The 20738-nt window shown below is 32.8% G+C and overlaps 2 protein-coding genes across 2 annotated transcripts; one reads left to right on the forward strand and one right to left on the reverse strand.

The window, feature by feature from the left end:
• Nucleotides 1-900: 900 nt before the first annotated feature.
• Nucleotides 901-5183, forward strand: LOC145133804 (uncharacterized). Its single transcript, XM_079068762.1, has 8 exons — nt 901-1525; nt 2256-2347; nt 2564-2654; nt 2786-3153; nt 3317-3439; nt 4194-4450; nt 4597-4750; nt 4852-5183. The coding sequence occupies exons 1-8, from the start codon at nt 1333-1335 to the stop codon at nt 5053-5055; spliced, it is 1482 nt and encodes a 493-aa protein (XP_078924888.1). The 5' UTR covers nt 901-1332; the 3' UTR covers nt 5056-5183.
• DCL3 (dicer-like 3) lies at nt 5167-18749 on the reverse strand. The gene is made up of 25 exons (XM_079068761.1): nt 18373-18749; nt 18234-18278; nt 17961-18144; nt 17568-17711; nt 17289-17423; nt 17130-17199; nt 16513-16577; nt 16278-16409; nt 16028-16180; nt 15813-15942; nt 15602-15707; nt 13330-13522; nt 12944-13104; nt 12641-12859; nt 12292-12554; nt 8790-9064; nt 8027-8552; nt 7705-7943; nt 7356-7565; nt 6800-7276; nt 6450-6722; nt 5982-6308; nt 5710-5893; nt 5511-5622; nt 5167-5428 (listed from the first exon to the last, which is right to left on the reverse strand). The coding sequence occupies exons 1-25, from the start codon at nt 18468-18470 to the stop codon at nt 5227-5229; spliced, it is 4923 nt and encodes a 1640-aa protein (XP_078924887.1). The 5' UTR covers nt 18471-18749; the 3' UTR covers nt 5167-5226.
• Between the last annotated feature and the right edge of the window lie 1989 nt (nt 18750-20738).

Below are 20738 nucleotides of genomic sequence, written 5' to 3' on the forward strand. Positions count from 1 at the left end.
TTTTGGTAGTTTGGACATATGCATGTGGAATATTTTAATATTTTTTACTCAAGTTAGTGATTTTTTTTTTAAATATTAGCCGAGCCGAGCTCGAGATTGTCGAGTATTTCACGACCCAAGCTCGAGCTTAAAATCAAGGCTTGGGTCGAGTTTGAACCAAGTTTCGAGCTCGAGTCTTTTAGTCGAGCCGAGCGTCGAGCTTGGTAGTACTCGGCTCGTTTACACCCCTAATTAGGTACGATTTTTGAATGAGTTCGGTTTTTGGTTTCTTAGATCGGCTTTCGGTTTCAACCAATGGGTCGTTGGGTTTTGGTTTTTCGGTTTCAACTTAGTAAGTTAGTATACAATAATTATTCATAATATATTAAACGTATTAACTCATGCTTAAGCACTAACTTATGCTTCTAGTTCTAACTTATAATTATACAATAATTATTAATAATATATTATATTATATAATGTATAGGTTGGTATCGCTTTATGGTTTGATTTTATATATTGGGTCGGTTTGGTTTTGTGTGTCGGGAACAAAAGTTCATCGCGAACCAAAACCGAACTTTTCAGTTTTAAAAATCTAAACTCAAAACCAACGATTTGGGTTTGGTTTTGGTTTTGCCAGGTTTTTATCGGTTTCTTTGTTTTCGATTTCGGTTTTGTTAAGCTAAGGTAATTGATTCTCAAGGGTTTGTCTGTTATAAAGCATTTTATAGGCATGAACATAATAATTTTTCACGTATTTAATAATAATAGATTGAATAGTAATCTTATTTAAAAGGTGGAGAGAGATTAAAAAAAAAGGTGGAGATTACTTCGTATTGATGAACAAAAGATTGCCATGGCGTGATTCTGAAAAGACCCATCATAAAGTCCCTCACTTCCCTTTTTCCCTCACTCGTCGCTTCTAATACCACCCAAATTCTTCTTTTCTTGACCCGACACCACCAGAAAAAAAAGTGTAAAAAGCATTAAGAACTCATGCTTACTATCACTTTGTTGTGCAAATTTCTGAAAAATTGACACAAAGAGCCTTTCTTGGTTTCATAAATTTGAATACCAATCTCCAATAGATATTCCCTTACTTTCTCGTCTCCTTTTTCACCATTCCAACATTCCCTTCATTCTTCATTCTCTTTGTTTATGTGTTTTCCGTATAAAAAGCTTCCCCTTTCTCTATTCTTTTCAAAACCCCACTTCAATTTCATCTTTCTGTTTTGTATTTCCTGTTTAAATCCTAAACCCATGTGGTATTTGGTTTAAGTTCAAAATCCCATGTCAATTATGCAAAAATCTTGAACACCCATCTCAGATTTGTCGTTAAATTATTGAAATACGATGGTTGGGAGTGGTATATCGGAGGTGATCACTAGCAATGGTTGTTCAAAGATGTATTCAGATATAAATTGTACATTGAATACTAATTCTTCCAGAGATCTTCATCTTCAACCTCCACGTCCTCCTCTTCTTCGTTCTACCTCGAATTCCCCATTTTCTGGTCTTGTTATTTGTGTTACTGGTCTATCCAAAGGTGATTCAATCTTCCTTTAATCATCTCTCTTTTGCTCTTTAACCGTTTCTGGTTGATCAATCTGTTTTATTTTTTGTCATCTCTCTATCGTACAAATTTCAACGATTTAAAGTACTTATTATCTTTGTAATCATATTGATCTTGGTGTTCTTGGATATTTTGACTCGTAGTCAAACAATTTGAATTTTATAAAAGTTGCAACCTTTATGAACAATGAAATAATGTTTTATGATTTCGATTCGCCTCTTTCCCTTTTGATTCAACAACTTACATATTTAGAACATGCCATGCATCTTTGATCTTTCTTTTGATTTTTGTTACAACACCAACGAAAAACTTTGACTTTTGCTATGATGAAAGGTTATTTTTAAATTCACGCCTAAATGATTATGTTATTACTTTGAAATTTAAAACTTCAGTATTTTCATAATCGAACACAATCCCTTCTTCTCTTTTTAATTTGCATGATGCTAAATTTTGAATGGTGAAATTGATTACTTTGACCACAAAAGTCGACACAAGTATGGTTTTTGGACTTATTAATGTTCTTGTTTTTATTTACATCTTCCATTCTTGTGTCATGAAGTGCATTCATTATTAATTTATTTGAATTAACGAACTCTTCTGTTTGGTTTCACCTACTTGTCTTACATAAGATTTAGAAGAAGTCTTGCTGGCCATATCTTTGACATTTTCTATGATTTTCTTCTTGATGTTGACCGACTCACAGAAGCAAGAAAACAAGTGATGCATGCAACTGAGAGATTGGGTGGTCAATTTAGTTCCCATTTACATCCAAAGTGTACACATTTGGTGGTTCAGATATCCTTTTTCCATTTTTAGTTTCATATTTATACCCAAAGTGTACACACTTGAATAATTATGCCAAATAACTATTTGTCAAATTAAATATCTAACAAAAAGATCTTGTGAAGAACCCATATCAACATAATATTATCAGTTAATCTAAAAAACTCTTTTTGGGAAAGGAAATGGAGAGAGTATATGATCTTGATGAGTAACTTAACGAATATCTACAGCTTCCATGAACGTAAATCTGAGTATGCATCAAAGCACGATCTCTTCATCGTTACACTTGGATGGTTTGTTGATAGCGTAAGAAAAAACGGTAAAATATATATATATACTTCAAATTCAATTCTTCTTTGTGATGATTGGGCTTGTGGGCCAGCTCAAGACTTCCCAAAAGAATAGCCCTTTTCGTCGAAACTAATGTTGCTCTTTTTTTCTTGTGTTTAGTGAGATTGAACGAATCATTATACGGTGTTAAGAATTTTGGAGAGGATTATATGGCGAAGAAGGATCTAAACCGAAATTCTTGTCTTCCTAATGCTATGGTGGATAATGTTAAAGAATCTAAATTGATACAAAGATCAAGATTACATTTAGAAGAAAAGAAAAGAAGAGGTTCAATGTTTTCGGGTGAAAGCGTGTATGTTGATCCCGATGTTTCGGGTGAGCTGAGGAACAAGGTTGTGGAGGCTGCTAGGGAGGAAGGTGGTTTGCTAGTGAATGAATGGTTGGTTGGTCAACATGCAACTCATGTGGTATGTGAAGCTTCTTCGGTTGGAAAGTATCTCGGTCAATCCAACAATAATCTTGTTACTGTAAGTTTTACAAAATTTATATGATACGTATATATAGCTCATCATCTATATATATATATATATATATATATATATATATATATATATATATATATATATATATATATATATATATATATATATATATATGTTTTAATGATCACTACCAAATGATGTACCACAGCCTGTATGGTTTCTGAAGACTGTGAAGGAGGCAAGGACACAGAGGCTTGTCCATTTGTCTGCTGACTTGGCACGCCACCTAGGAATGACGATGCGGAATGTTCCAGGTGGCAATGATCAAAAGGTATAAAATCCCAGTTTAATTTTGTTGTATCTACCGTAGCAAAATGGTATTTTGGTCAACTTACATAAAAACCTTTCATAAGTAGCATATCAATGCTTCCAAGTTCCAACAAGGCAATAGTATTGACGTAGGTCCCTACAGGGGTTAATAGTAATTTAATTTACTATAAAAACTTTCAGAAAATTAAACTTCAGGTCCTTTTTTTGAAAGGCTACTAATCTACTTCTAAATTAGACCTTCGTGTCTAAAACAAGATTTGACCCCTCATGCCCGCCTTTCCAACTAAGATACCCTAACCTTACGGCTTAGGCTATAAGCTCTTTGGTTACATACATCCTACACATTTTAATCATTTATACTTAGTCAAATATTAACATTGATACAATAATATTTTATTTACTTAATAAAATAATTATTAAAATAAATAATAAAATCATGAAAAAATATTTCATTTTTATTACACTTTTAATTTAACCATAAACTAAGCACTTTTCTAGAATAAAAAGTTAGATATACAATTTCATGAATCAATAAGAACGATATGATAATATTATTAAAATAAATTAATAATAATATAACAAAGTAATATAAAGTAAATGACTTGACTTGATCGAGTGACAAGTCTTTGCAACAAATGGTAACATGGGCAAATCAATTTGCAATTCAATTAAAAAAAAAAAGTAAATGTTAGATACTAATGATTTCTATTAATCATTGCATATTGTTATTGTATATGTAACTTTATGAATTTTAGGATGGAAATATCATGAAATCTAGCCATAAAGAAAATCAAAACATTGCAATGCATGCTAAAATGAGAGTTAGGAATCGCCGTGCCCAGGCGATAAAACCATCAGCTCCAAACGTCCTTCTGGATTCAATAAACTGGATCATGTCAGAGCCATCATCAACCGCATATATCTGTAACAACAACTCATTCAGTATTGATGATGCCAACACATCTGTTCCAGATGCTTGTTTCGTGAACTTCTTGCAACCACTCTCGGAAAGGTTACTTTTTCACATCATCTTTTCTTTTCTTTTCTTTTCTTTTACCTTGTGCTGATTTGGTAAGGTCACAAGGCTTGGCCCATTTGTATCTCTATGTTATGATATTTTTTTATATATAGATTTTTTTTTTGTTCTTTTTGGTGCAGGGAAAAGAATGAGTTGATTTTTGGGAACCATTTCATTACAATATTGTTTCCAGTGGACCGGTTTGGGGAGATGGGCCCGTGTTCGAGGACGTTCTTCAGTAACACAGGCTTCACATGTTGGCAGCTATTACATCACGTCTTTACCTTTTATCAGGTAAACGGTTTTCTCTTATGTATTGTTGAGCCAGTAACCCAACAATTAGACTGAGTCAACTCATTGCTTAAAACTCACTATTCAACATTTGTTGTTGTTAGGAGAAGATGTCAACATCCGAGATAGAGTTAGCCATCCACACTGATTCCCGCCATGCTGAACGGCTACGGTCAAACTACTCCACCAAAGAAGCTGTGGAAGTCAAACGCATTGACTTCTTAGGGAGTCGAAGAAGGTTTCAAATGCTCAAGCGTGTATCCGGGGACCACAATAAAAATGTATACGAGTTGTTGACCAGATCATAGTTCTTGTTCCAATTTGACCTCATTTATGAGAACAAGACTTATTCTAGTAAGCTATGTATTATGTATGGATGTTTATTTTTGACTTAATACTGAAAATATGAGAGAAAGCAAGTTTTCCCTCCATTAAATCCTTTTATTTATTTATCTACAAACATATCCACTTTCATTCTTCTAGCCAATTTTGAGCTTTCCGAGTCGTTGGAGCTCATAGAGCATGAGTAAGGCAGCAGAGTCAAAAGAAGTCTTCTTATCTGCACGTGGGTCCCCCGTGAGTTGTATAACACCATAATTAGGAATAGTCAAGCTGATATGTGACTTGAAGGTATTAAACCCTGTTCTTTTCTCAACCCCTTCCCCAATTTCAACCAGAGATCTGCAAATTCATTATTCATTTGGAAGCTGTTTGTCTCATTCATGTACAAATAATATGAAGCAAACAATAAATTTTTACTAACGTTGATCTTTGTTCTGATGCTGTAATATTGGGAATGGGCCACTGCATTTTCTTGCACAGCTCATAAAGTGCAATCCTTGGTCCTCCCTTCTTCATGTTGATACACTCTATCACTGCCATGCCATTCAAACCAACATCAAATTCAAAACTTGTTGTAGATCAAAACAAACAAACATCTATCATCTATCATGATTGATTACCTGGGACTGGGATTTCAACCTTGGAATTAGATTCTAATTCCTCCTCCATTGATGGCTGAGGATCAAACAGAGTTATCTTAGCATCCTTATTAGGGCTTATCTTTGATGGGGTTGTCTCATTTTTCTTATTTTTTTCATTATCACTTTCCCCATCTTGATTATCCTTCCTCAAAATCCCCTTTTTCTGTCGAATTAAATCACATAAACATGTCCAAGACAAGGTTAATAATTGCAAGGCAAAAAGAATATAATAAAAAGAAAACCCTAAAAACCTCTAGCTGTTTTAACAATTGAAGAGCAGCTTGACCCCTTGCAACTTTCCTGGTTTGACCCGTTCCATTACCAACCAACAAGGCGTCTTTGAGCTGCAACCTTAGCTCAGAAATTACCATATCACCATTGCTTCTACACGTTTCTTTCGTGAAATAACCCATTGAGTCGCATAACTCCATCAATTCACGTAGAGGAGGAAGCTCAAGTTTATTCAGTGTTACAATTGGAGATAATAATGGCTCAAAGATTCTCCAAACTTCATCAAGATTGAGCTTGGTATCAACTAGTATAGCCCCAGCAATGCTCTCAACCAGGTCACCAAGTGCCTATATAACAACAAACACAAACATCACAAACCAATTAAACAAGGAATCACATTTTTTCAAGAATGCTCCATTTGATTTAGATCAATCACTATTAGTGTCCAGTTTATGCAAGAAATAGAAGATGAGAAGTGGCAAACTGACTTTTGGGCTTTTCTTGGTTTGGAGAGAGTTTGTATCAGTGGAAGAGGTGGCCACAAACTTCTCATACTCTTCAATCTGAGTTTTGAGAAAGCCAGAGCGATACTGAAGGTGGTGATGAAGGTTGCGTCTCACAGCAGCATATGCAAAATTTTCATTATTAACTGAAGCCGAACGTAGATCCGTTAGTTCTCCAGGATCAATGTCTTTGTGTTTGTTGTACAGATACCAAGTAATCAGTATGTCCAACACCGAGTCCCCAAGAAACTCCAACCTCTAAAAGTATAACATTATTATTATCATGTTGTTGTAATAAAAAAAGGAATGATAGGCAAAGTAATAAGAAATTGTACCTGATAACAGTATCCAACTCCTTGCTCTTGACCAGATGCATGAGTTATGGCTTCCAATAACAAACCCTTCACCACAAATTCATACCCAATCTTCAACTCTACACACTCAAGCACTTCAAGTTTTGGGGTGTATGCATGAAGTGAAGCCATTTTAATGGCTTCATTGATGCGCGATTCATCAAGCTCACAGCTCAGGCCCAACCATTTCATACAGTGAAGAGCACCTGTCAAACCAGCTTCCACATAATAAGCTCCCACAAGGGCCTCAACACAGTCCGATATTGTCTTTGAACCCATCCACCTGTGGCCCACATCACACCACTTTCCAAGTAAAGTTTTCATATCTTCACTCTGGTATTTGCTGTCGAGAGGCACATCTGCCGTCTCGATGCCATGATCACACGGGTAAAGTCTTAAAGGATGCTGACCTGGCGCTGTCCATCGAGTAGGGTCAAATGCACTGTCTCTTATGAAACCCTGTAAACAATTCAAGAAATTTTTGTTTCAGAGATTTTGCTGATATTATTAGCAATGGATTACAATCTTTAGAGCATACCTGTAAATGGACGCCTATTCCCAAATCGTACAAGGTGGAATTACAAACTTGCCATGATCTCCGAGAAGACAGCTGTCCTTCATGTTTGTTTGGGTATCTGAGATAAAGATCACAACTGACTGCATATTTCAGCACCGAATCACCAAGCAACTCCAATCGTTCCATGGAGAAACTTTCATTGCATCGAAGACTCGTGATGGCTTCTAAAATCTAAAAGGAGACAAGAGTCATGATATTAATGGTATGGCAAACATTCCTTCAGATATGCAGCTGTGGGTTGTACTCTTGGGGTAGTGATGTATGTCTAAAGTACAACCCACAAAGCTTCAATGAAGATAAAAGTACAAACCAATGAGCTGGAGACATGTATGTCAGTTGAATGGGCAGTGATCTGTTGACGAAGCTGGCTAGCCAACATCAAGGACTCAAGGCGATGCATGAATGAAGGTAGCAAATAAAAGGGTTTCACAACATCAAGCCTTGCATCAATAACTACCAAAAGTTCAGGTGGTATACGCGCATTGTATCTCTGCCTCTCTGTATTCACCTTACAACTATCAGCCCGTATCTTCTTTCCATGTAAAATACCTAAAAATACCAACAAACAAATCATTAACTAACAAATTCGATTTTATATGGTTAAAATCATCACATCGTATATTTCAAGAAACCTTCATTATTGAAGTCCACAAGAAGATTATGTGCCTTATGGCTTTGCTTTAGCAGCACCATGCGTTGTCCCGGGTGTTGTAGAACAATTCCATACTTCTTGTCAAAATAGTCAGTGAATGATGAAAACCTATTTCCATCAAAAGGACTATCTGCGGTTTCATTTTCAAGCACCTCGAGAACCGTGTAGATTTTCCCAGTGTGAAAAGCCAAAACTACAACGTCTTTTATGTTATCTTTGTGAAAGGATTTGTTTGCAAAGTGAACCATATCTGTGCAATTGGAATCAATCATGACTAAATCCAAACTCTTTACTTCACTTGTGTCATTACGAGCCTTGATGAAGTCAACAGCGGATACACTAGAGTCAATTGCCTTCCAATTGATTGTTAAAGGTTCTAATGACTCCAAAGGCAACAATAAGTAAATGTATGATGAGCTCCACAATGTTGTTTGTTTGGATCCAATATCCAACTTCCCAAATATTCCATTGAAGAATACTTCTTGGAAACACTTTGCTTTTGATATCTAGCAAAAGAAACCAAAAACATAGCATTAAAAGATGGAGGTCAAGAGTTACCAAAGAAAAAAGATTTGTCAATGATTGAACATTTGTTACACATGATAGGATATGGCCCGGATGACATGGAGTATGACTGGGACTGATTTCATTGGGACAAAAATTGCAGCTTTTTGTCCTGCCTAAAACCTTGCCTTTCACAAACTATTTTTAAGTGAGTGTTAAACATAAGTTTTTGCTCATACCTGTTCTCCATTGAGATGCAACTCCACACATGAAGAAACAATGCATTTCACAAATTTTGAAACCAAGTACAGTTCAATTTCAATATTGCCAACATCATCATCTAGTTTAGATTCAACCAAAAGAACGAAACTTGAATATTGCACATCGACAATGCTACATGAGAAAATGATTTTGTAAGCAAAAAAATTCGCCCCATCATCAATTTTGTCTCCCCAAGTCCCTGATAGTGCACGAATGGGTGTGGTTCCATGTAGCTCCTTCCTCTTTGTAGTCCCTGTCATAACAAAAATAATATAAAATGATTTTTGAATTAATATAAAAAAACGGAACACAGAAATGAATATATATATATATATATATATATATATATATATATATGACAAAATTGCAAAAATGGTCCTCGTGGTTTCTTATTTTATGTGGTTATGGTCCAAACGTTTGAAAAGTTGCAGATTTGGTCCTTTTCCACAAGTTTTATTGTGGTTTTGGTCCCTCATCCGTTAAGTTTAACTGGTTGGCTGTTAACTTTTTTAAAATGACAATTTTACCCTCAGGGACCATTTTCGCAGTTTTGTCTTTTTACCATACCATAAGGACCATTTTTGCATACATTCTTTTTTATTTTATTGAAGTATTATATATTAATAAATATTATTTTTAATATATAATATTATATATTAATAAATATTGTTTTATTGGATTATTAATTTATTATAGTTGATTTTTTTTAATTTTTTTTTGTTAGAGTAATTCTTTTTATTAAGTTATTATATATCAATACATATAGTTTTTAATATATAATATTTATATCATAATAAATATATTATTAAATTATTAATTTCTTTTAGTTAATATTTTTAATTCTTTTTTTTAAAATTATTTTTATTGGATTATTTAATTTATTATTTTCTTCATATACTAAATAATGTTTTATTGGATTATTAATTTATTTTAGTTAATTCTTTTTTGAAAAAAACAATTGTCGAAGTAATTATTTTTTATTGAATTATTATATATCAATAAATATAGTTTTTAATATATAATATTTATATCATAATAAATATTATATTATTGGATTATTATTATCTTTTAGTTAATTTTTGTAATTTCTTTTTTTAAACTATTTTTTATTGGATTATTACTTTTAATTTATTATTTTCTTCATATACTAAATATTATTTTATTTGATTATTAATTTATTTTTAATTATAATAATAGTTCTTGTTAATTTTATTGGTTCCACCATAAAGTCATGGGATACGCAAAACCGTCGTCTCTCATCATCGAAATCGTTAGGATTGCTGCCAAACACTTTCATTTCATCTAGCTTATAATGAGAAACCATAGCGAAAATACCATCACCATCACTCGGTCACCACCACCACTTATAAATGTTATAGGGGTTTGTTGCGCATTATGTGGGATATGAAGGATTTCAGTGGATTATGAAGAGGTTGTCGCAGGTGGCTACCAGCAACGCTAGGTGGAATAGGGTAGGGTATCTATTGAACCTCCAATGAAGGTGTTTGGAGGTGATCCTGCCAATATTTGACGATGATAAGCGACACTTTTACGTATTTCGACGACTTTGTGGTGACACTAATAAAATTAAAAACAATTAATAGTATACATTAAAAATAAAATAATAATCCAATAAGATAATATTTATTATATTAAAAAAATAATATATTAAAAGTAATATTTCAACAAATTAATAATTCAAAAAAACAAATTACAAAAATTAATAATCCAATAATGTATTATTTATTATGATGTAAATATTATATATTAAAAATAATATTTGTTGATATATAATAATCTAATAAAAAAAATTGCTCCAACAAAAAAGAAATTATAAAAAGAATCAACTAAAAGAAATTAATAATCTAATAAAATAATATTTTGTAATATATAATAATCCCATAATATAATATTTATTATGATATAAATATTATATATTAAAAACTATATGTACTGATATATAATAATTCAATAAAAAAGAATTACTTCGCCAAAAAAATTAAAAAATATTTAATTAACTAAAATAAATTAATAATACAATAAAACAACATTTAGGTCCTGTTTGTTTTTTTAAAAAAACCTCTTCAAACCACTTTTTGCTGCGCGGCGCAGCACACGCGCAGCACTTTCCCTCTCGCAGCAGTTTGTTTTTTGGAAGGCTTCAGACTACAAAACCTCTGCGCGTGTGCTGCGTGGCGCAGCACTTGACTTGCCTCTTCAAACCTCTTCAGCCTTCATTTTTTTCCAAGTGTTTTTTTTAGAATTTTGGTATAACTTATTTTTTTTTTAATCTTGTGATTTTTTTAAACTTTTATTTACGGATTTGATACAATTTCTTTTTATAGTTTCCCACAAATTTTTTAAACTTGATTTAAAAAAAAAACTTTGATTTTTTTAATTTTTTTACCTTTTCTATTAATAATATTTTTAGTTTTAGTTGTATCTTTTTTAACGTGTGTAATTTTTTACGAATTTTGTAAACATCGTTTGCAATACTTTCTTAATTTTTTTTTATTTTCTTTTTTTATGTTTTTTACAATTAGTTTTTTTCTAGAATAATGTTAGCTTCTTTTATATTTTTTAAAGTTTTTTTTAAAAAGTTTTATATTTTTGTTTTTTTACATGTTCTTTTTAGTATTCTTTCAATGTTTTAAGACTAAAATTATTAAAATTTCGGTGTTGAAAACTATTTTCAGTTTATAAAATTAGTTTATTTAAAATTCAGTTTACTGCAGCAGTCTGCAGATGTTAAAAAACAAACACGCTTCTTATTACAGGCTGCAGCCGTTTGTTCCACCTCTTCTGCTACAGAGAATTGCAGAGGTGGTCCGCAGACTTAATGAAATTTCTCTTCGAAAAAACAAACAGCACCTTAGTATATGAAGAAAATAATAAATTAAAAGTAATAATACCATAAAAAATAATTAAAAATTACAAAAATTAACTAAAAAAATTGATAATCCAATAATATAATATTTATTATGATATAAATATTATATATTAAAAACTATATGTATTGATATATAATAATTCAATAAAAAAGAATTACTCCAACAAATTTTTTTTAAAAAAATCAACTAAAATAAATTAATAATCCAATAAAAAATATTTATTAATATATAATATTATATATTAAAAATAATATCTATTAATATATAATACTACATTAAAATAAAAAAGAATGTATGCAAAAATGGTCCTTATAGTATAGTAAAAGACAAAACTGCAAAAATGGTCCCTGGGGTTAAAATTGTCAGTTTAAGGAAGTTAACGGATGAGGGACTAAAACCACAACAAAACTTGTTGAAAAGGACCAAATCTGCAACTTTTCAAACGTTTGGACCGTAGCCACATAAAATGAGAAACCACAGGGACCATTTTTGCAGTTTTGTCTATATATATATATATATATATATATATATATATATATATATATATATATATATATATATATATATATATTCATTATATAATATGCACCTGCACCAGAAGATGGTTCTTTTTCTTTAGTCTTATTAGAGGAAATAGGATCTTCATTGTTAGGAAGAAGATGGTCATTGAGTCCCCCCATTTGGTGCAACTTTTTACAGGCCTCCAAGCATACAAGCTGCTTTGAAAGATGTGATGTCTTAGACCGAGGACCCGTTATGGTTTGAAATGCAGCATTGGGAGGTAAAGTCATTTTACACTCGTATGAATCCTCCACCAGTAAGAACTGGAAATCTGGTTTTGGTGTGTAAAACCTATGGCTCAACACAAGTAAGCAAAACTTTAGAATATGAAACACTAAGTTCATAAACTTTTTAATAAAAAAAGGAATCAATCGTACTTGTTGCCAGGGAGTTTTGAACAATATATATGAATGAGGCTAACACTAGAATCTGCAGTGACTGAAGCTCCAGTTGCCTCAACAAAATACGTGTCTGTTTCTTTGAAGTTGCATGGCTCTACAACACATGTGTTGGGGTCTCTTTTTTTGGAACTTTCCATTATGGTTTGTTCACTTCGAATGATATCACAAACATGCTCCCTTTGTTTGGCATTTCCCCTGTAAAAAGTTAAAACATCTTATAAGAATATAAAATATAATTTCTTCATGGGAAGAAGTTATGATGATGATGATGATGATTACCTCTGAAGCATGATGATGAACTTGGAGTTGGTTTGACGGGCCCTTCCACGTGATTGGACATTGCTACGAACTGTTTTTGTGATATCAAAACGGATGACAGTTGAACATTTTGGCACATCAATTCCTTCCTCAACAACATCCGTAGCAATTAGTAGATTCACCTGATTCAGAGACAGACACCTCACTTTCACTTTTAAGATTCAAACCAAAAGGACTAAATAACAAGTATGCCTATGGCCACATTCATAAACGACATTAAAAGAGGTAAGCATTTGCTATCATGGACATGGATATCAAATGTAAATCTTACTAATGTAATAAAATTTATAAGAAAATTCTGCAGCAGTTTTTTGAAATTGGAACATAATAGATATGAAGTTGTATACCTTCCCAGAGCGAAAAGAATCAAGAGTCTCCTTCTGCAGTTTTGGAGACATTGCATCAACGGATGTTGCACTACCAGTCAAATATGCAACATTCAAATGAGACAAGTCTTCAACTCTCTTCAAGATTATGTCAATGACTTTAGCTGTTACAATTCTTTCTACAAAAATAAGGCACAATGGTTTTGCAGCCTCCCTGAAAGAAAAATCCCCAAAATAGTTATTGGACTTGTTAAATCTCAATGTACTTTACTTGTTACCCATAACAGCAACGTACTTACATTTCTTTACCGATAATAGCAATGTACTTCATTTTTTGCTTATTAAGCAATGTAGTTACATTTTGTTACTGATATGGACATTGTACTTTATTTGTTACATATTGCTATAATCAATTTATCAGTAAAGAAATGTAACTAAATATGTTCTAATATAAGGAATTGTAAGTAAGTTGCTATTATGAGTTACATATTGCTATTATCGGCAAAACAATGTGAGTACAGTATTATTATGGGTAGGTATATGTAAGTATACTGATATTATGGGTAAAAAATAAAGTACATTGCCTATATTGGTAAAAAGAGTTAAGTGTCTTGCTATTTCCTACAATTTGCCCTTCTAAAATCTACCGAAAACATAATAATTTAAGGTGTTTGTAAATAGTGAACTTCAAATATATACAAGTAATATGTTCAAGTGGGTTTATTTGCATCTCAAAGAAAAGATACCCAAATACTTATATTTTGAGCAAAATAATCATTTATATAAGGGTTTATTCAATAAAAGTCCCTACACTTTGTTTTTTTCCGTTTTAGACCTAAAAGCTTTTTTTTTCAAAATAAACCCAACTTTAACCTATTCCTCATTGTTTCATTAACGGAGCTTGTTACCAACAAGTAAATTGGGTTTATTCTATAGAAGAAGCTATATTTAGCCTTTTTCCATTTTAGACCTAACACTTTATTTTTTTCAAATTAAACCTAACTTTAACCTATTCCTTGTTATTTTATTTATTAATGGAGTCAGGTAACTCTATATCCTCTAGGTCATGTGCATCTTAAGTATCAATCACCTAAAAGAAGAACTTTATTCTAAAACCCTAGGTCATGTTTCTCGTCTTCTTCTTGTACACCACATTGGCTCCCCTTAAATGAATTATTCGTCAAGCATTAGGAACCGAAACGTAGTGAGAAATGTTGAAATGGAATTATAATATTGTGAGGATGAAGCTCCCATATTTACCTCCTGTAGCAAGGTTGTTTTCACAAGACTGAGTCTGTTGTCAAAGGCTATCCACCAGTTGTTTTCACAAGTTCTGATGGTATGTTCATTTTAACAGTATATGGGGACCGTTTTGCAAGTAAGTTTGACCTTTAAACCCATTTTGACCTAAGTAAGTTGCATGCTAGTTAATTTTTTTCCTAACAAAAAATAACAACTTATTTGCAAAACAGTCCCAATACACTGTTAAAATGACCGATGGTAGCTCTTTCAAAAAAAAAATGAACGATGGTATGTTTTCGGACAGTTTTGCAAATAAGATATTTTTAGTTGGCAAAAAAATAAACTGGCATGCAACATACTTGGGACAAAATGGGTTTAAAGGTCAAAAATAACAATTGCTTCTAAAACAGTCCAGATACACTGTCAAAATGAACATGCCATCAAATCTTGTGAAAACAACATTAGGACAACCTTTAAAAACAAACTCATTCTTGTGAAAATAGTCTTGGGATAGGAGGTAAACAGAGGAGCTTCAATCTCATAATAACAGAATTCCATTTCAGCATTCCTTACTACGTTTTTGTTCCTGGTGCTTAAGAAATAAGCATTTCAGGGGACCTAATGTGGTGCAGAAGAAGGAGGAGACACGTGACCTAGGTTTTAGAATCAATTCTTCTTTTAGGTGATCGATGCTTAAGATGCACGTGAGTTTGGGGGATATAGGCTTACCTGTTGGTAATCGGATCCATTAATGAAATAACAAGGAAGAGGTTAAAGTTGGGTTTATTTTGAAAAATAAAAGCTTTAGGTCAAAAATAAAAAAATAGGCAAAATGTAAGGTCTTTTATAGAATAAACCCAATAGGTTTACCTGTTGGTAACCGGCTCCATTAATGAAATAACAAATAATAGGTTAAAGTTGGATTTATTTTTAAAAAAAAAAAAAATAGGTTTAAAACTAAAAAAAAACAAAATGTAGGATCTTTTATGGAATAAACCATTTATATAAAGATAGAGAGGCTACATGATGAGCTGAGGGAGTATTTAATTACCCAAATGACAGCAAAAGTTGCAAGAATTGATATAGTTTTGGTGAGATATAACCAGCTGCAACCATGTTCTTATAATCACATCCAGCATCAAATATATGTTCATGACCTGAAGAAATAAAAAGAAATTTAAAAACTAATCATTCCACAAATTCATAAAATTATCAACTATGAAAGATTATAGTCAAAGAATAAAAGGTGCCAAATAGCATACCATTTGGCAAAGATTCCTCGATGATAAACAAAGCTTCCTCAAGAAAATAAAAACATTGTGAGCAGCTTTTCTGAAAAAAATCACATTCTTCTACAGCTTTGGGGGCATGCTCTATACAAATTTTAACAGCCTAAAAAACAATAAATAATATAAATTAGTTAAACTAGTGATTCTGAACTAGAAGTTTACTCTTTAAATTGCTTAAAAAACAATACCTCATAAGCACACAAAAGCCCCAACTCATCAAGACAATAAATAATCTTAGTGTAATCATTGGACAACCTCTTTCTTAGAATTTCATGTTTTTCATCGGTATCTTTGTAGTTACTTTGTAGCGACACTTGCAACTCAAGCAGTTGTGCTTCAAACTGTCATTAAAACAGGGGAACAAAAGAAAATGAAATGATTTAATTCTCAAGGTTCAGTTTTTATTGTAAAAAAAGTCTGTATTTTTATAATATTCACCTTGAATCTTGAGGATTCCAGTTTGGCTTTTAGTTCAGAATGAGAAACCTTAGATGGCTCATAGAAACAATAGGAATGTGAGGCAGATGGGGTGACATTCTCCAGCTCTGTCCTGTTCCTTACTGTGTAAACCTTCACATTCACAAAACGAATTTTAATCAACAAATTTTCATATTCCAAATAACTTTTAAATAAAGATTTAAACTTGTAAGTTATGATTTGTGATTTCTACTACCAGAGAATCCAAGACGCTTTCAAGCATTGTCATTTGAGCTTCACAGTCTTCAGTCGAAGAGACACCTAATGTAGAAATTATAGTACAAAGATGTATATAGTTATGTGTTGATTACCTTCAATATTGGAAAATTTGTGCATAAATACAAGATTAAAAAAGTATCTAAAGGAAATATGTCAAAAACAACATCTACCACCAATGTGTGCCCTGCTACTCACGTTCTCAGCCTGCATCACTGAATATGATCCGTGTATTGCAAATCATATTGAGCAACGCAGAATGAAATGTAAGTTTCAAGCCAATCATGGATGATAGATCTTGTTTCTTATTATTTCCACATCAATTTTTCACTGGATAAATGATGTTAAAAAGGTATTTTGTTAGAAGTTAGGACTTAATGGGGAAAGACTTCTTTCCTTCACTTTCTCTATTAAGTTGTTCTCTTTGCATTAAGATAACAAGAAACACCCATATATAACGTCTACCTTGTTACAGAAATGCAACATGATTTAGACCCCATGAGTGGACTGGAGAACTTCATATTTTATACCTCAATGTTATAAACAATTTCAAGGTCTTTTGATGTAAAAAGATGGAAGAAACTAAAAAAGACTAACCTTTTTTAGTTACCGGGGATGCAGTCATGCCAAATACTTTTGGCTTGTTAATAGCTTTGAGATAGAATTCCTTCCAACAAAAAAAAAGATAAAACCTCACTAACATATTTTTTTCATCACAATCATATATATAATATATTAATAGTGACAGATAATTACCTTCATTATGCTTACATAAGGATGATTACCAGTAGCTCGGTGACATTCATCAATAATCAATAAACATATTGTTTCAAAGTTCACAAATGCATTCCTCAAGGCATCCAACAATATTTGAGGAGTCATAACCATTATCTGTGAAAATATAACAAAAACAATATGAACACCAGCACTCATATGCAAAAGCTTTTATTAAATTATAAGCAAATGATGATGTGAACTTCTAATCTTTCATAAAAATAGCTTCAACAGAAAAAAATAATTTAGAAATAAACTCACTTGATTTTTACTTGTCTCATGTTCCCAAATGGAAGCATCCCATTCATCAACCTTCTTTCCATCGATATTTTTACCAACTCCCACTTTAGTCCCATGGTAAAAATCAACCATGAGGTCTGTGTTTTCCCTAAGAACCTTACATTGCTGCAATTCAAAACAGATACCACTTATCTTCAAAATTGATTTGGATTTTCATAGCAAAATTTGCCTACTTATTAAAATTTTCTCTAAAACTACTAAAAGGATCCAGATCCACCACAAACTTGTTGAGAGGATTGAGCAGTTGACCTTAAGTAGTAACTCTATATCTCTCGTTTCTCTATCTTCAACTAAGTTAGCAGAGTCTAATAACCCTAAATTACCCAATATTTATAAATGGTGTTCATACTATACCTGTTCAACAAGATTACGAGTTGGGGCCAAGAAGATCATCAGTTTCTTTTCAGATAGTTGATTTTTAAGAGAAAGTGCAACTTGTTTGATGATCATGACGGCGATCATTGTTTTTCCGGCGCCGGTGTCCAGATGAGCTATGGTATTTCGCCGCATAGCCACATTAAACACATCCAACTGATACCTAAAATTCAAGATTAGCAGAAAGGATATCAAATCAAATAGAAATAGAGAATTGCAGATAAGAAAACATAATCAATCCAATAGTCTTACTCTCTGGGTGACAAATTAGTTTGGGGAATAATCACGTCTTCCGAACTTAATCAAATAAATCCACATAAATCAGAACATAGTTAGTTTCATATGATATCACATTTAGTAATATAAACTGAAGAAACTCAAAAACACTTACGGACTGGGTTGTTGGCTATTAGACGAATCATCCATCATCGTTTCAAAACTTCTCTTCAAAGGGTTTGTAGGGTTTCCTGAAATCTCCGAGGAATGCATGTGTCCGTTCAACGGATAAGCGACTCAACTCAGAATAAATTTGGTGTGTTTTTTTGGGGGAAGACACGAAATCTGTGTGTTGTTTTTCTCGAGAAATCTGGCGAATATTGTAACACTTCTGCAAAAATACCGAACACTGAGGTAGTGCGACGAATCAATCCACTGTACGTTTTTGCTGTGTTTTAAAGAGGGTTTACTTTTGAGGAAACTTGCATGAACATTGAGAATTCACGGAGAGGACCGAGTTTAAAGTACTTTCCCAAAGTGAAAAAAGAATCTCTTTGGTATTGGGATGATTGAAAGGGTCGTTTTTCCCAAGTTAAAAAATACTTTATGCCCTATGGTATTGGGATGATTAATGGAGGTGGTAGCCTGATAGGAGAATATTATTTAGGAGTGTAATAAAATTTTAAAATTGTATAAAAGGCATCATTTAATTTTATTACAAAACATACAAACAAAAAACTATAGTATTTGTATACACATGATTATTAAAGTTATTATTATTTTCTTTTTTGAAACGGCAAACGAATTAAGTGGAAGCCTACTCGCAATATTTCAACGAGCACCCCGAGTTCGAACTTCATTACATGGCAAACCCAGCCCCCATAGGGATTTCTAGGAAAAAAAATTTCCACATGTGGCACCACAAGAGGTAGTTTAAGGGAATCGAACTCCCAACCTTACGCCCCACATGGATATAAAACCCGGTGCATCAACCCAGCTAGGCTGGACATCACTTGCAGTTATTACTTATTATATGGTGTTTTTGAACAAACTAATAAGTTATTACTTATTAGTTTGTTTAAAAACATCATATGTCACCGACAATAGTAGATTTTAGTCCAATTTTATCCGGTCAAAATAAAATTGAAGAAAAAAAAACTTATTTGTATAGATTTTAGGGACTTATTACATGGCCTCTCCCTTACCCCAAATCAGAACACTTGCATCTTCAATTAGGGTTTCTCTCTAAGGGTTTCATGTTTGAGAAAGGTGGGTGTCTCCAATGAAAAGTTCCTCACCATGGATGTTTACTTAAAGGGGGTTTTTTTCTCACCAAGCCTATATATTGTACTCCAGCCCCTCTGTGGAAGTAGATTTTAGAACCATGGGTTTCAAGGAGTTGGTAAAAGGATAAGTGTAATAATGTTTATTATTATGTTGAAATTGATCCCTTGGAGATGGGTTGAGAGAAGTCATATATAATAATTATTATGCAAGGTTTTTTGATGTTGGTTATGGTAATGATGCAAAAATCAATGTGTACACTGATCACAACAAATAATCAATTTTATAATGGAGTGGAAAGAGAAAGCCAAATATTGAGGCACATATACCGATAGTTGTGGTGATCATGTAGATTCACTCATTTCAAATGACTTATCAGTGGATCATGAAGATGATGATGAGGTTATACAGTGAGATTATGAAGATGATGGCAACACAGAACTTCCTTAATATCATGTTTGTGATTCTAACTAGAAATGGGATACAATACTTAGGTATGAGATTATGTGATTGTTTAGAATTTAAACAAATATTAGCCAATTATGTTGTTGCTAAAGGTTATAAATTGTGGTAAGAAAAAATAAGCCAAGCAGATTGTTAGTCATGTGTTGTAAACACGAAGCAAAGTCATCTTGCCCTTTTAGATTATGGCTACTTGGATAAGCAAAGAGAAATCACTCAAATTTATGTCATTAATTTATAAACACATGTAACATCCCAAAAATCATGACAAAAATTTTCATTTTTAAAACCATTCCAAAAATCCACAATTTACACAAAATATAGTTTCAAAACCAAAAACATGAATCAGAGTATCCCAAAATCATAATTCATATAAAAATCTAGGATGATGTGCACGATCAAGCCTTAGCCTTGTCCCTGACCTCTGAAGTACCCGAAACCATAAAATCAAATTGTAAGTCAAAGCTTAGTGAGTTCCCTGAAAGTACCCACACCGCCAAACAAATAACAGCATGCATACATGAGCCTTCAACATGACTGGATCGTCTCGCAGGGCCTACAGCTTATCTGGACCGCTCTCCGAGCCTTCGGCCTGACTGGACCGCCTCACAGGGCCTACAACTTATCCAGATTGCTCTCCGATCCTTCAGCTTGACTGGACCGCCTCGTAGGGCCTACAACCAATTTGGTCTAGAAGGTAGATGAAAGTTGAGATCTTCAATTGTCAAGCTTTAAGGATCAATCTTGCATGAAAACATTGCTCTAAAACCACCAAAAATGGATGGAAAGGAGAGG

The sequence above is a fragment of the Lactuca virosa genome, chromosome 8 (assembly GCF_052849685.1).
Source record: "Lactuca virosa cultivar CGN04683 chromosome 8, Lactuca_virosa_CGN04683_v6, whole genome shotgun sequence".
Classification (NCBI taxonomy): Eukaryota; Viridiplantae; Streptophyta; class Magnoliopsida; order Asterales; family Asteraceae; genus Lactuca; species Lactuca virosa.

Excerpts from the sequence above, each read along its gene's own strand:
- LOC145133804 (XM_079068762.1), top strand. The coding sequence starts at position 1,333 with ATGGTTGGGAGTGGTATATCGGAGGTGATCACTAGCAATGGTTGTTCA. Across the intron at positions 2,348-2,563 it reads GTACACATTTGGTGGTTCAG|AGCTTCCATGAACGTAAATC; the intron begins ATATCCTTTTTC and ends ACGAATATCTAC. Across the intron at positions 4,451-4,596 it reads TTGCAACCACTCTCGGAAAG|GGAAAAGAATGAGTTGATTT; the intron begins GTTACTTTTTCA and ends TTTTTGGTGCAG.
- DCL3 (XM_079068761.1), bottom strand. The coding sequence starts at position 18,470 with ATGCATTCCTCGGAGATTTCAGGAAACCCTACAAACCCTTTGAAGAGA. Across the intron at positions 15,943-16,027 it reads GGCTTTTGTGTGCTTATGAG|GCTGTTAAAATTTGTATAGA; the intron begins GTATTGTTTTTT and ends ATTGTTTTTTAG. Across the intron at positions 15,708-15,812 it reads CGAGGAATCTTTGCCAAATG|GTCATGAACATATATTTGAT; the intron begins GTATGCTATTTG and ends TTATTTCTTCAG.